This window comes from Thamnophis sirtalis, unplaced genomic scaffold, assembly GCF_051295495.1.
Source record: "Thamnophis sirtalis isolate CommonGarterSnake01/CBP01778 unplaced genomic scaffold, rThaSir2_p1.2 scaffold_7, whole genome shotgun sequence".
Lineage (NCBI taxonomy): Eukaryota > Metazoa > Chordata > Lepidosauria > Squamata > Natricidae > Thamnophis > Thamnophis sirtalis.
In genome coordinates this window covers 43079282-43092693 of record NW_028261387.1, presented here as the reverse complement: position 1 = coordinate 43092693, position 13412 = coordinate 43079282, and the positions used below count along the sequence as shown (strand labels likewise).

The following is a 13412-nucleotide window of genomic DNA, read 5'->3' as shown; positions in this document are numbered from 1 at the left end:
CGCATTTAGCCTTAGGGACGCATCTTCTTCATATTCTTTTAGCGGGCGGGGCTGAGGCCAGTCCTGCTGCGGTCCTAAGGGAAAATTCTGGGCAGTTAATAGCAATTTTTGAAAACGGATCGGAGCGAGCAACGAACCGAAGGAGCGAGACCGCCGAGAGTAGCCGAAGAGCCCCGTCCCGGGGAGACTATCCGTGAAGGGATAGACCCCCTCCACCTAATAAATCCTCTCCCGTTTGTCTCTCCTCTTTCTCACGCAGCCTTCTGAATTCAGTCGCGATGTCAGTGATTGTGGCTCAGGCTCTCCACATCTTTGGATTCCAGTCCCGAGTAGCAAATAATATTTGCTTTTTTGATGAGCAGATAATAGTCTACCCCGCGGGAAATAGCTGTGTGAAATACCACATAGAACAGAAATGGCAGAAGTTCATCCCAGGTAAATTAGCTTCCCCCCCCCCTTTTCCCCCTCAATCATTTCGGATTCCGATACAAGAAGAGGAAACCCAAAAGTGCTTTTTCAAGAGGCAACTGTCCTTTCTTTGAAGACGTTTTTTGCTTCTCATCCAAGAAGCTTCATCAGCTCTGAAGGGGAAAGTTGGCATCCTCTCTACACCCTTGAAACTGTTTCCTTTGACTTTAATACTCTTACAAAGAGATAATGGTTCTTATATATTATTGTTCATTGTTTTTCTCTCTTAATTTGCAGGATTTAAATACAGGTGGTTCTCAATGTACAACAGTTTGTGGCACTGAACAATGTGATTAATGACTATTTTTCACAGTTATGACCTTTGCAGTGTCCCCATGATCGTGTGATCAAAATTCAGATACGTGACAACTGGTTCATATTTATGACCGTTGTGTCACCTTTTGCAAACTTCTGACAAGCAAAGTCGATGGGGAAAACAGATACATTTAGCAACCTGGTAACTTAACTTATCAGCTGCAGTGATTCACTTAATAACTATAGGCAAGAAAGATCATAAAATGGGACAAAACTCACTTAAATCTCCCATTTAACAATTGGGCTCAATTGTGGTCATAAGTCAAGGACCACTATAAGCTCATAAACTAACAAATTTGAAAACTTTAAAATTATGTATGGTGTTAAGTCCAATGTTAATTGGGCTGAGAAAAAGGGACTGACCTTAAGTCACCAGTGAGCTTCCATGGACGAGAATAGATTACAACATGAGTTTCCAACATCATAATTCAACACATTAATCATACTGGCTCTCATAAGTAGCATCTTGAGATAACATTTTGAAGGGAAGAGAGCTATTTTACATTATTCATTCTTTCCAAATGTGAGATACAAAGTTTTCACTGTTCTGTTCTTTTATCATCAGTGCTGATAAACAAAATACAGTCACCTCTTTGTCTTTTACAATATACTTTACAAGTTAAACAAAAATATAGGCAATATGAACTTCCAGTTTACTTATTAATGTTTATCAAGTTTTGGCTTTTCTTTAATGTACTCAGGATTGGATGCTTTTGCTTTTGTTTATCTCCTGTTTACTATTACAGATGAATAATTATTTATTGGAAATAGTTACATTCTTAAATGTAAAATTAAACTAGCCATAGTTGGTGTGTGTGTGTGAGAGAGGGGGGGGGAGGGAGGGAGAGAGAGAGAAAGAGAGAGAGAGAGATTATAGTAGTTTAAAACATATATGAATTATTCAGGTTTTCATGTAAATATGCCAAAAAGGATAGGAGAAATTGTTTGAGGCCAAGCTAACTCAATTCACTTGAGTAATGTGAATTTCAAAGCACTAGAGTTAAATCTAAATAAGGCAGTGACTTTCATGATGACAGTTAAATATGAGCCAATGATGAGCAAGTAAATCAAGAATTCTGTCGATAATTTCTATCTCTAGAAATGCAGAACTAGCATATAAGCATTTTATGGATTTCTCATAAATAACTTAATTGCATTATTACTTGTGGATATATTAAAGTGCTTATTAGAAAATCAGGTGATTTATGTGGATAACCATAATATTGTAATTTGGTACCATTTTGTCCCTAATCAAAATTTAACTTTATGATATTAAGCTTACAGGAATTTCGTATTTTTGTGTGTGTACTATGTAGGCTCAGAAAAAAGCCAAGGGATGATTGCACTAGCAATAAGTCCCAATCGACGCTATCTGGCCATTTCAGAGACACTTCAAGATAAACCAGCTATCACAATTTATGAACTGTCATCCGTCCCATGCAAGAAGCGGAAGATTCTGAATATCTTTGATTTTACTGTGCAGGAATTTATCAGCCTGGCTTTTTCTCCTGATTCCAAATATCTAGTGGCACAGGCAGGACCTCCTGAATCACAGCTTGCCTATTGGATGTGGGAAAAACAAAGAACAATGGCAATTATTAGGGTTGATATTCAGAATAATCCTCTTTATCAAGTAAGTTGAAGATGAGTAATATCTTGGGAACAATTAAGTGTCAGTAATTATGTTGGCCCTCTGGATACAGTATTGAAAAAATCTTATTGTACTGATAGCTTCAGTGTGCAATTCCAGTTATCTTTATTCTGTATTTGTCTTGATAAATCCACAAATGTAGAAATTTCAATAGTTTGTATAACAATCTAAACATGGTATTGTTTTTATTGTAAGGTCCTAATCCAAAAATTCTTGCTTGTGTTTTGGAGACATGGCTGTCAATTTAACTAGATTATCTCGAAGATATCTTCCAGCCCTTACATGATATAATTCTTTGACTAATAGTGCTCACAATTAAAATGAGATTTTTATTTGAGTTTATGGAACCAGAATTATGTAACTATAAAGGAGCGTACGATAAATATCATACCGCTTATCCTAAATTTCCAATATACCAATCTATTAATTACTATAGTTTTTTTTTCATTCTGTGATGATTGTATTGTATTGTATTTTATTTTATTATTTGTATGCTGCCCTTCTCCGGGAGGACTCAGGGCGATGAACAATTCAAAGGGGAAAAATGGGAACATAAAAAGACAAAATACAAATAATAAAAGTAGACAACAGTCGCACAACCATACATGTCGAGAGGGGAGGGAACTCATCACCCCCAGGCCTGCTGGCAAAGCCAGGTTTTGACGGCTTTTCGGAAGGCCTGGAGAGAGGTGAGGGTCCGAATCCCTGCGGGGAGTTCATTCCAGAGGGTCGGAGCTGCCACAGAGAAGGCCCTCCCCCGGGTAATAGCCAGGTGGCATTGGCTGGTAGATGGCACCCGGAGGAGGCCAACCCTGTGAGATCTAATGGGTCTGTGGGAGGTAATTGGCAGCAGGCGGTCTCTCAAGTACCCAGATCCAATACCATGAAGGGCTTTATAAGTTACGACTAGCACCTTGAAGCGTATCCGGAGATTGATCGGTAACCAGTGCAGCTCGCGGAGGATAGGTGTAACGTGGGTGTACCGAGGTGCACCCACAATCGCTCACGCGGCTGCGTTCTGGACGAGTTGAAGTCTCCGAATACTCTTTAAGGGCTGCCCCATGTAGAGCGCATTGCAGTAGTCCAGTCTTGAGGTCACGAGGGCGTGAGTGACTGTTGCGAGCGCCTCCCGGTCCAGGTAGGGACGCAACTGGTGCACCAGGCGAACCTGGGCAAATGCCCCCCTGGTCACAGCTGACAAATGGTGTTCTAAAGTCAGCTGTGGATCCATGAGGACCCCCAAGTTGCGAGCCCTGTCTGAGGGGCGTAGATTTTCACCCCCCAGCCTGAGTGATGGAATATTGACCAAGTTTTTGGGAGGGAAACACAACAGCCACTCGGTCTTGTCTGGATTGAGTACAAGTTTGTTAACCCCCATCCAGACCCTAACAGCCTCGAGGCACTGGCACATCATATCAACCACTTCACTGAGTTGGCACGGGGTGGACAGATACATATTGATGGTGTTTTATCCCGTGCCGTCGAATGATCTCACCCAGTGGCTTCATGTAGATATTAAATAGCAGGGGGGACAGGACCAAACCCTGAGGAACCCCGGCTTTGTAAAGTGGAGTCAACAACACTGGCAGCATGAAAACTTGATGAATAGATTGGCTCTTCAATAATTTATTTTAAGAGAAGGTGTTACAAAATTGTTTATACTTGTGATGGAGATGATGTCACATGAATACTTTTCCTTTGCTAGATTTTAAATTTTCTTTTTCTCTTTCTTCTGCACTTCTACTCTTTTTACTTTTCTACCTTTTTCAGTTTATATATTTAATTGTTATTAAATAAATTAATGTTAATGATATTGCTATTTTAAAAAAGAACAATTATACCAAGGCAAAGGTGGGTTGAAAAAGTTTTAGGTTCAGAGCCGTGAGTTAACATCCAGAAGTGGTTCAGGTAGATACCAGTACTTTCATAATTCAGTGGAGTATAAGAAGGAGGAAGGGGCACTGAATAATTGCATTGCAAGATTCTGTTAACATAGTCAATCCCAATAAAAATAAGTCTAGCCTTCCTGTGGATTTCTTGGTCTGGACTGCAAAGTAAGGTTAATATGTGCATATATACACACTAAATATAATAGAATTGTGTTGCCCTTGATTTTAATGAATTAAATTAATTAGTTGAATTGCACATACATTAATAATTATCAAATGATCGGGTATGTGTGTTTCTTTTCAGGTGAGCTTCAATCCTCAGGATAATACTCAAGTCTGTGTCATAGGAAATGGTATTTTCAAGCTATACAAATACACGGAAGGAACCTTAAAGCAGACCAATTTCATACGGGGAGAACCCCAAAACTATTTGTCCCATGCCTGGCTATCTGAAGATAAAGTGATTGTGGGTTCTGATACAGGCAAACTCTTTTTATTTGATTCGGGTGATTTACGGTGGGAGACAAGTATTGAGCGGAAAGAAACAACCACTGATATGTCGCATGAAGAACCAGCTGCAGAATCAGAAAGGTGAGATTTCTGCAAATTGTTTAGTCAAAGATATAAAAAAAGCATGATTCAACAGTTGGACTAACTCTCTAGTTTCTGATAAAGCTATATTATGATTATTATTGTATGATGACCTTGATCAAGTTACTATCTTTGAGTATTTTAAAGATATCATTAAATGTTTGCTTCCAAGAAACATTCTTGGTTTGGAAGGTAAATATCTACCTTAAATATACTAAATTCCAATCTTGAATTTGTAAAATGTGTTTATTCAGAAAATAAGCCATACTTTAAATCCTGGATGTAAAATGTATACAGCACAGCAACTTTAAAATCACATTTTGGGAGGACAACTATTGTTAGATATCCCTCCCCCCTGCTGACAGACTGACAGAGGTTTCCACCAAGGTCCTCTGTTCCGGCGGGAACAGAGGTTGAATCCCATTGGTCAAGAGGTCTGACAGATCCCTTTAAAAGGGGATGCTGCCCAACCATTCCTTAGCCAGATGTTTACCTGACTTGCAATAAAGTGCTGTTGTTACTGAAGCCTTTGTGTGCCTCCTTTACCCGATCTAACACTGACGACAAGGATGGGATTGGAAGGCAACTAGGCTAACAAAGAGAGCACACGAAGCCTTGCAAGTACATTCAGCCCGGAGCATCCTGTGCGGCATCAAGCAAGCCATCGCAGAACAACCAGAGAGAATCAGAATGGCTGTGCACGCCCCATCAACTCTGTACGATCCAGCTACCGAACACTGGGAATCGTACATGCTACAATTCGAGTGTTTTCTGGAAGCAAACAATCTCACGGGCATTCCAGAAGCCCATAAAAAGAACATGTTCCTCGGTTACTGGGGTTGGGAAGTGTTTGAGACGGCGAAAAACCTCTCGGAACTGACCCCCCCTCCAAGCAGTGTCCTGGTCTGCACTACAACAAACGCTAAAGACCCACTATGCACTGAAGCCATCCAAATACGTTCGCCGGCACCAGTTCAACATTCAGAACCAGAAGCAGGGTGAATCGATCAACGAGTACGTGGCGCCGCTTCGAAAAGCCTACTGTGAGTTCCGTGAACTGGACGAGCTGATTTTGGATTGCATAATTTGGGGTGTGCGAGCTATCACTCTGCAGAGGAGGCTACTGGCTAAATCCAACCTCTCTCTGAGATCGCACTAGACGAAGCTAGAGCTTCCGAATCAGCCGCCCAATTGACGGAAACCCTCCAGACCACAGCGCACCTCCAGACATGCGGAAAAGTACCTGCATACATCACGAGACTACAGAACCCGAGACCTCTAAAAGCGAGGAGAAAGACAGCTAGCCGCAAAAAGCCGGCACGAAAATTCAATTCACAAGTTCCGACCTGCACCCGCTGCAGAGTAGACTATGTCCGATCATCCTGCTGTTTCCATGAAACAACTTGCCAGCGATGCAAGCGGAATGGGCACATTACCAAGTTATGCCGCAGCGATTTTCCTATGGCTGCAAGACAGCCCAAGGGGACCCAAAACCGCAAACAGTGACCTAAACCAGGGACTTGGCAGAACTAGCCATGGGAGTCAGAAGGGGATGATAGAATTGCCAACCTTACGTCTGCCACACAAAGCCTTCCCGGGCGCCCCAAAAAGCTGAAAGCCATTGTCCTCATTGAGGACTCTTCTTGCAAAATGGAGATCGACACTGGATCGTCACTGACCATAATCCCATGGTCAATCCTAAAGCAAGCGACTCCCAAGCTACAAAAGAGACACCCTAGAAGTCCCGATGTTTGCCTACGCGACTACTAGGGGAGCCAGGTCCCCATCATGGGCCAAGGCACCTTCTGGGTAAACTACAAGCAATTCTGCGAAAACCTCCCCATGACAGTGGTCAGCGGGAACTTTCAGAGCCTACTGGGGCTTGATTGGTTCCAAGCTTTGGGGATGGAAGTGACCGGAGTCAACTCCGTGGGGGAGGACATCGCTGAAGCCATCTTTAAGGAGTTCGAGGACATCTTTGGCACCAGTCTGGGTGAGTACAAAGGAACCCCAATTTCCTTTAGTTTAGACCCCACAATAGCCCCAATTAGGCTAAAACCCAGGAGAGTACCCTTCGCGCTCTGGCCAAAAATTGACAAAGAAATTGATAAACTCATGAGCTAGAGCATCTTAGACCCAGTCAATCACGCACTCTGGGAGACGCCAATTGTGACACCTGTCAAGCCTGACGGGTCTGTTCGCATATGCGTGGACTATAAATGTACAATTAATAAAGCGCTGCAACAAAGCGCTTACCCTGTACCTATTGTACAACACCTATTGCATTCGCTCGGGCCAGGAAAAATCTTTGCAAAATTGGATATGGCACAGGCATATCAACAATTGCCAGTAGATGGCACTACTGCAGAGGCCCAAACCATTGTGACGCACAAGGGTGCATTTAAATGCAACCGCCTGCAATTTGGTGTTAGTATCACCCACGGGCTGTTCCAAAGCGTCATGGAACGACTTTTGCAGGGGATTCCTGGAGTCGTTCCCTATTTCGAAGACATCTTGGTATCAGCTGCAAATGAAGCGCAACGTTTGAAATGCTTTCGAACAGCTTTGGCTAGAATCAGAGACAAGGGCCTCCACCTCAAAAAAGAAAAATGTCAAATTAATGTACCAAAAATCACATTCCTAGGGTACATGATCGAAGGGTCTGGGATCCACCTGACCTCACAAAAAATTAAAGCCATTAAAGAAGCCCCCACACCCCACAATCAGACTGAACTGCAGGCGTTCCTCAGGCTCTTTAATTTCTATAGCGTCTTTCTCAAACAGAAAGCCACCATTGCTGAGCCACTACATCGCCTCCTAGCCAAGAACCCAAAATGATCCTGGGACAAAGCCGAGGTTGCCGCATTCGCTGCTGTAAAAAGACTTTTGTCAGCAGATTCGTTCCTAGTACAATACAGCCAGACCCTGCCTTTGGTGTTGACTTGTGACGCCTCCCCCTTCGGTGTCGGCGCTGTCCTCAGCCACCGCATGCCCAACAGAACCGAAACCCCCATTGCATTTTACTCCAGGACATTATCCACTGCAGAGCAGAATTACAGCCAACTGGACCATGAGGCTTTGGCTGCAGTAGCTGGAGTAAAGAGATTCCACGAATATCTCTATGGCCGGGATTTTGAACTGATCACAGAGCACAAACCATTGTTGGGGTTACTCGCTGGGGATCGTCCCACCCCGGTATCATTATCCTCCCAAATGACCAGGTGGACAATTTTTCTAGCAGCCTATTCCTACTGCCTCATCCACTGACCGGGTACCACTTTAGAGCAAGCGGATGCATTGAGCTGCTGTCCACTGCCCGAAGTCCTCGATGACCCCACATTGGTCCTCCTCATTGACTGCCTGGAAACCAGACCTGTCTCATCTAGTGACGTTGCACGCCACTCTGCAAAGGACCACATAATAAAACAAATTTTGAACTGGGTGTGGAGGGGGTGGCCCAAGGGGCCTGTTGGGGCCGAATTCAAAATGTATTTTTCCAAATGGGATGAACTGTCAGTTATTAATGGGTGTTTGCTGTGGGGGGACTGGGTAATCATTACAAACCAATTGCGCATTGCAGTCCTTGAAGCATTACATATAGGGCATCCTGGGATTGTTAGAATGAAGTCTCTTGCAAGGAGTTATGTTTGGTGGCCTAAAATGGACAGGGAGATGGAAGAATGGGTGGCTACATGCACGCCCTGTCAGGAGTCCAGACCGGCTTTCCCACGAAGCGGCCGCCAAGGAGTGGGAGCACCCACAAGCACCATGGTCCAGAGTACACATTGACTTTGCTGGACCAGTTGGCCAAACGTTCTTCATAGTTGTGGACGTTTATTCAAAATGGTTAGAAGTAGTCCTGATGAATTCCACTACAGCGGAATCGGTCATCAAGGTACTATGGATACTATTCTCCATGCATGGCCTCCCCGATATCCTAGTCTCTGATAACGGGTCCCAATTCATGACCATGCCATTCGAGACATTCCTAGCATCTCAGGGAATCAGGCATGCCCAGGTTGCGCCATTCCATCCAGCCTCCAATGGCCAGGCGGAATGAATTGTAAGATCCGCAAGAGAGGCCCTCAATAGGATGGGCCCAGGCGAGTGGCAAACACAAAATGACCACTACATACTCATTCAACACATCACACTCAGTGCTACCACTGGAAGAAGCCCCTCTGAACTCCTCATGGGCCACCGCCTAAGGTCTCACTTAGAAAGACTACATCCAAATTATTCCACCTCAACACCCCCTGACTCCACAAGCAAGGTTAGGTCTTTCACCATAGGAGACGCGGCATATGCACACAATTACACCGGGGGAACGTTGTGGATTCCTGCAACTGTAATTGAAATTACTGGTCCCCGATCATACACAGTAAAACTCAAGGACGGTAGGAATTGGAGAAGCCATATAGACCAACTCCATAGCCGTGTGTCCAACTCGGTGCTTAGAGAACCAAGTGTAACTCCTGCACAAACCGGTCAAAACCACACAAAAAATAACAGTCCTTCAAAGACCAAATCAAGCCCAAGAATATCGGAAGACTTATGTGACTTCAATGCAGGCCCGCAGCGAGCTCTAAGCAAATCAACGCCAGAAGCTCTAGCTGCAGCCTGTGAAAAGTTCCAGGAGATTCCATCAGGCAGGTCGCCGGAAGCAACAGGTCTGTCCGACTTGTTCGAAGGAAACACCAAGACTGAATTGCACAGGTCAGGCAGAGCTACGCAAAAGCCTGCCTACCTGCGTGACTACGTCACCAGTTAGATTGTTCCATCCTAGAGGGGAGGAGTGTTAGATACCCCCCCCAACCCGGCTGACAGACTGACAGAGGTTTCCTTCAAGGTCCTCTGTTCCGGCGGGAACAGAGGTTGAATCCCATTGGTCAAGAGATCTGACAGATCCCTTTAAAAGGGGATGCTGCCTGACCATTCCTTAGCTGGGTGTTTACCTGACTTGCAATAAAGAGCTGTTGTTACTGAAGCCTTTGTGTGCCTCCTTTACCCGATCTAACAACTATCTTAAAATAAAGGAGCACAATATATATTTTTTACACACTGTAAAACAAATATTTGAAATTTTTAACAATTGCTTTCTTTGTCTCATTTACTTTTCAAGCCTCATTGAATTTCCTGTTACTAATTCCCCTGAGTACTCTACTGAGGCAGTTTCTGACACTGAAGGGCAGCAGCAAGCCTTTCTGCCCCGAGTCACTGCTATTGCTGCATATTCCAAGGGATTTGCTTGCTCTGCTGGTCCGGGTATTGTTTTACTATTTGAGAAGTCTGATGAGAAAGATGGTTACCGAGAAAGTCGAGAGATTCGGGTGCGTAAAAGTTATGAAGGGTATAACTCTTCATTTTGCTACTGTGAAACACTATTTCCCAGACCAGACTAGTAAAACTGATGCTTGGAAAGAGAAGACTGAAAGGGTTTATGCCAAGCCAAACAAAAGGCATACTATAGTTTTTGATAGTGACAAAGTGGTTAGGTAATCCTCCCATCTAGTTCTGGTCCATCATATATGGTTTGTCATAGGACTACACTCAAGAAAAAACTATTCTGCTTATTTGTAGCACAAATGAATTGTGCACTGTGATGATTAGTCATCCCATAGGGATCAATATTCAAGTTTTAAATATGGTGGTGCATTAGTTAGAATACACCACTGCAGGAAAACTTCGCCTACAGCCTGGAGTTAAATCCTTGAGGTGGTTCAGAGTTGATTCAGGCTTCCATCCTTCTGAGGTTGGTAAAATGAGGACCCAGATTGTTGGAAGCAATATGCTGACACAGTAAACTGCTCAGAGAATGCTGAAAAGCACTGTGGGGCAGTATATAAGTCTAAGTGCTATTGCTATTTAAGATGTGTTTTTAATTGCTATTTTTCTGCAGAACTGCTGTAGGCATATATTTACAAATACAAATACAATAGCAGAGTTGGAAGAGACCTTGGAGGTTTTCTATTCCAACCCCCTGCATAGGCAGGAGACCCTATACCATTTCAGACAAATGGCTATCCAACATCTAGTAAGAGCCGAGGTGGCGCAGTGGTTAGAGTGCAGTACTGCAGGCCATTTCAGCTGACTGCTATCTGCAGTTCAGCGGTTCAAATCTCACTGGCTCAAGGTTGACTCAGCCTTCCATCCTTCCGAGGTGGGTGAAATGAGGACCCAGGCTGTGGGGGCAATATGCTGACTCTGTAAACCTCTTAGAAAGGGCTGAAAGCCCTATGAAGCGGTATATAAGTCTAACTGCTATTACTATTGCTATCTTCCTAAAGACTTCCCGTGTTGGGGCATTCACAACTTCTGGAGGCAAATTGTTCCACTGATTAATTGTTCTAACTGTCTAAATTTCTCTGCAGTTCTAAGTTGCTTCTCTCCTTGATTAGTTTCCACCCATTGCTTCTTGTTCTACTTTCAGGTGCCTTGGAGAATAGTTTGACTCCCTCTTCTTTGTGGCAACCCCTGAGATATTGGAACACTGCTATCATGTCTCATCTAGTCCTTCTTTTCATTAAACTAGACATACCTAGTTCCTGCAACCGTTCTCCATATATTTTAGTCTCCAGTCCCCTAATCATCTTTGTGCTCTTCTCTGCACTCTTTCTAGAGTCTCCACATCTTTTCTATATTGTGGCAACCAAAACTTAATGCAGTATTCCAAGTGTGGCCTTACCAAGGCATTACGAAGTGGTATTAACACTTCGCATAATCTTGATTCTATCCCTCTGTTTATGTAGCCTAGAACTGTGTTGGCTTTTTTGGCAGCTGCTGCACACTACTGGCTCATATTTAAATGGTTGTCCACTAGGACTCCAAGATCCCTTTCACAGTTACTACTATTGAGCAAGGTGCCACCTATACTGTACCTGTGCATTTCGTTTTTGTTGCCTAAATGTAAAACCTTACTCTTTTCACCATTGAATTTCATTTTATTAGATAATGCCCAATGTTCAAGTTTGTCAAGATCCTTCTGTAACTTTAGCCTATCTTCTGGAGTGTTGGCTATTCCTGCCAGCTTGGTGTCATCTGCAAATTTGATGAGTTCCCCATTTATTCCCTCATCCAGATCATTGATGAAGATGTTGAAGAGTACTGGGCCTAAAACAGAGCCTTGGGGTACTCCACTGCATATTTCCCTCCATGTAGATGCAGTTCCATTGAAGACTACACATTGAGTGTAGTTGGTCAGCCAATTACGAATCCATCTGGTGGTGATGCTGTCTAACCCACATTCTTCTATTTTTTCTAGTAGTAGGTTATGATCTACCTTATCAAATGCCTTACTGAAGTCCAAGTAAACTATATCCACGCCATTCCTCTGGTCCACTAATTTTGTCACTTTTTCAAAGATTGCAATAAGTTTAGTCTGGCATGATCTGTTTTTGACAAACCCATGTTGGCTTTTGGCTATTACTTTGTTTACTTCTAGGTGTTCACTAATTCATTGCTTGATTATCTTTTCCTGGTATTGAGGTCAGGCTGATAGGTCAGTAGTTTCCAGGATCTATTTTTTTTCCTTTTTTGAAGATGGGAACCACATCAGCTCTTTTCCAGTCCTCTGGCAGTTCCCCGATGCTCCAGGATCTCTGAAAGATATAGTTCAGTGATTCTGAGATCTCGTCTGCCAGTTCCTTTAGAACCCTGGGGCGTAATCCATCCAGTCCTGGTGATTTGAACTCATCTAGGGTAGACAGGTGCTCACTTTCCATTTTCTTCCCTATTTCATCTTGTATTCCTAATCTGATTTTTGTGGTGCTGTTTTTGATAGGTTGGACTGTTTTATCCCTTTGTAAAGACAGATGCAAAAAATGAGTTAAATAGTTCTGCTTTCTCCCTGTTGCTTGTCACCTTCTTGCCACTTTCTCCTAGCAATGGACCAATAGTTCCTTAACTTTTTTTCTTGTTTTTAACATGTTGGAAGAAGCTTTTTTTTGTTATTTTTTACTTTTGTGGCAAGCCTTTCTTAATTGTGAGCCTTAGCTTTCCTCACTTCATCTTTACAGGCTTGGCTATTTGCTGATATTCTGCCTTAGTTATGTCCCCCTTTTTCCACTTTTTATACTTATCTTTTTTGTCTTTCAGTTTGTCAGAGAGTTCTTTATGCAACCATGCTGCTTTCTTTTAAGGAAACAAAGTCTAATGTGGTTACTTTATTTTATAGATTCCTCAAGATCCATGCAGCAGTGATCCAAACCAATCAGATAAACAAGATGTTGTGTGTATTTCCTTCAGCCCTGCAGAAGAGACACTTCTCATCAGCACAAATAAAAATCAGGTGTATTATCTTTCCATGTCATCAGCTGAGTTAACTAAAGTAAGTTATTTCAGAGCCCCTCTCTGAGGGACATGGGAAGTTTAGAAATATAAATAAATAATAAGTTCACACCAAACAATGAAAAGTACTACTACACAGGTAACATTTAAAAATGTATTTCTGCAAATGTAGAATACACTCTTAATAAGTGAGCATCAGACACATCCTCATG

General features: G+C 42.9%; 1 protein-coding gene across 3 annotated transcripts in view; it reads left to right on the top strand.

Annotated features, from left to right (window-relative positions):
- Nucleotides 1-38: 38 nt before the first annotated feature.
- CFAP57 (cilia and flagella associated protein 57) overlaps nt 39-13412 on the top strand; it is a 37829-nt gene continuing 24455 nt past the window's right edge. Inside the window, exons 1-5 of one of the 3 annotated variants that reach the window (XM_087719844.1) lie at nt 39-435; nt 2100-2416; nt 4628-4914; nt 10037-10244; nt 13088-13240. In XM_087719844.1, the coding sequence (XP_087575970.1) occupies nt 279-435; nt 2100-2416; nt 4628-4914; nt 10037-10244; nt 13088-13240 (1122 nt within the window). In that variant the 5' untranslated portion in view covers nt 39-278. The remainder of the gene's footprint in view (nt 436-2099; nt 2417-4627; nt 4915-10036; nt 10245-13087; nt 13241-13412) is intronic. The other 2 variants (XM_014064221.2, XM_014064222.2) reach the window with 2 other exon arrangements.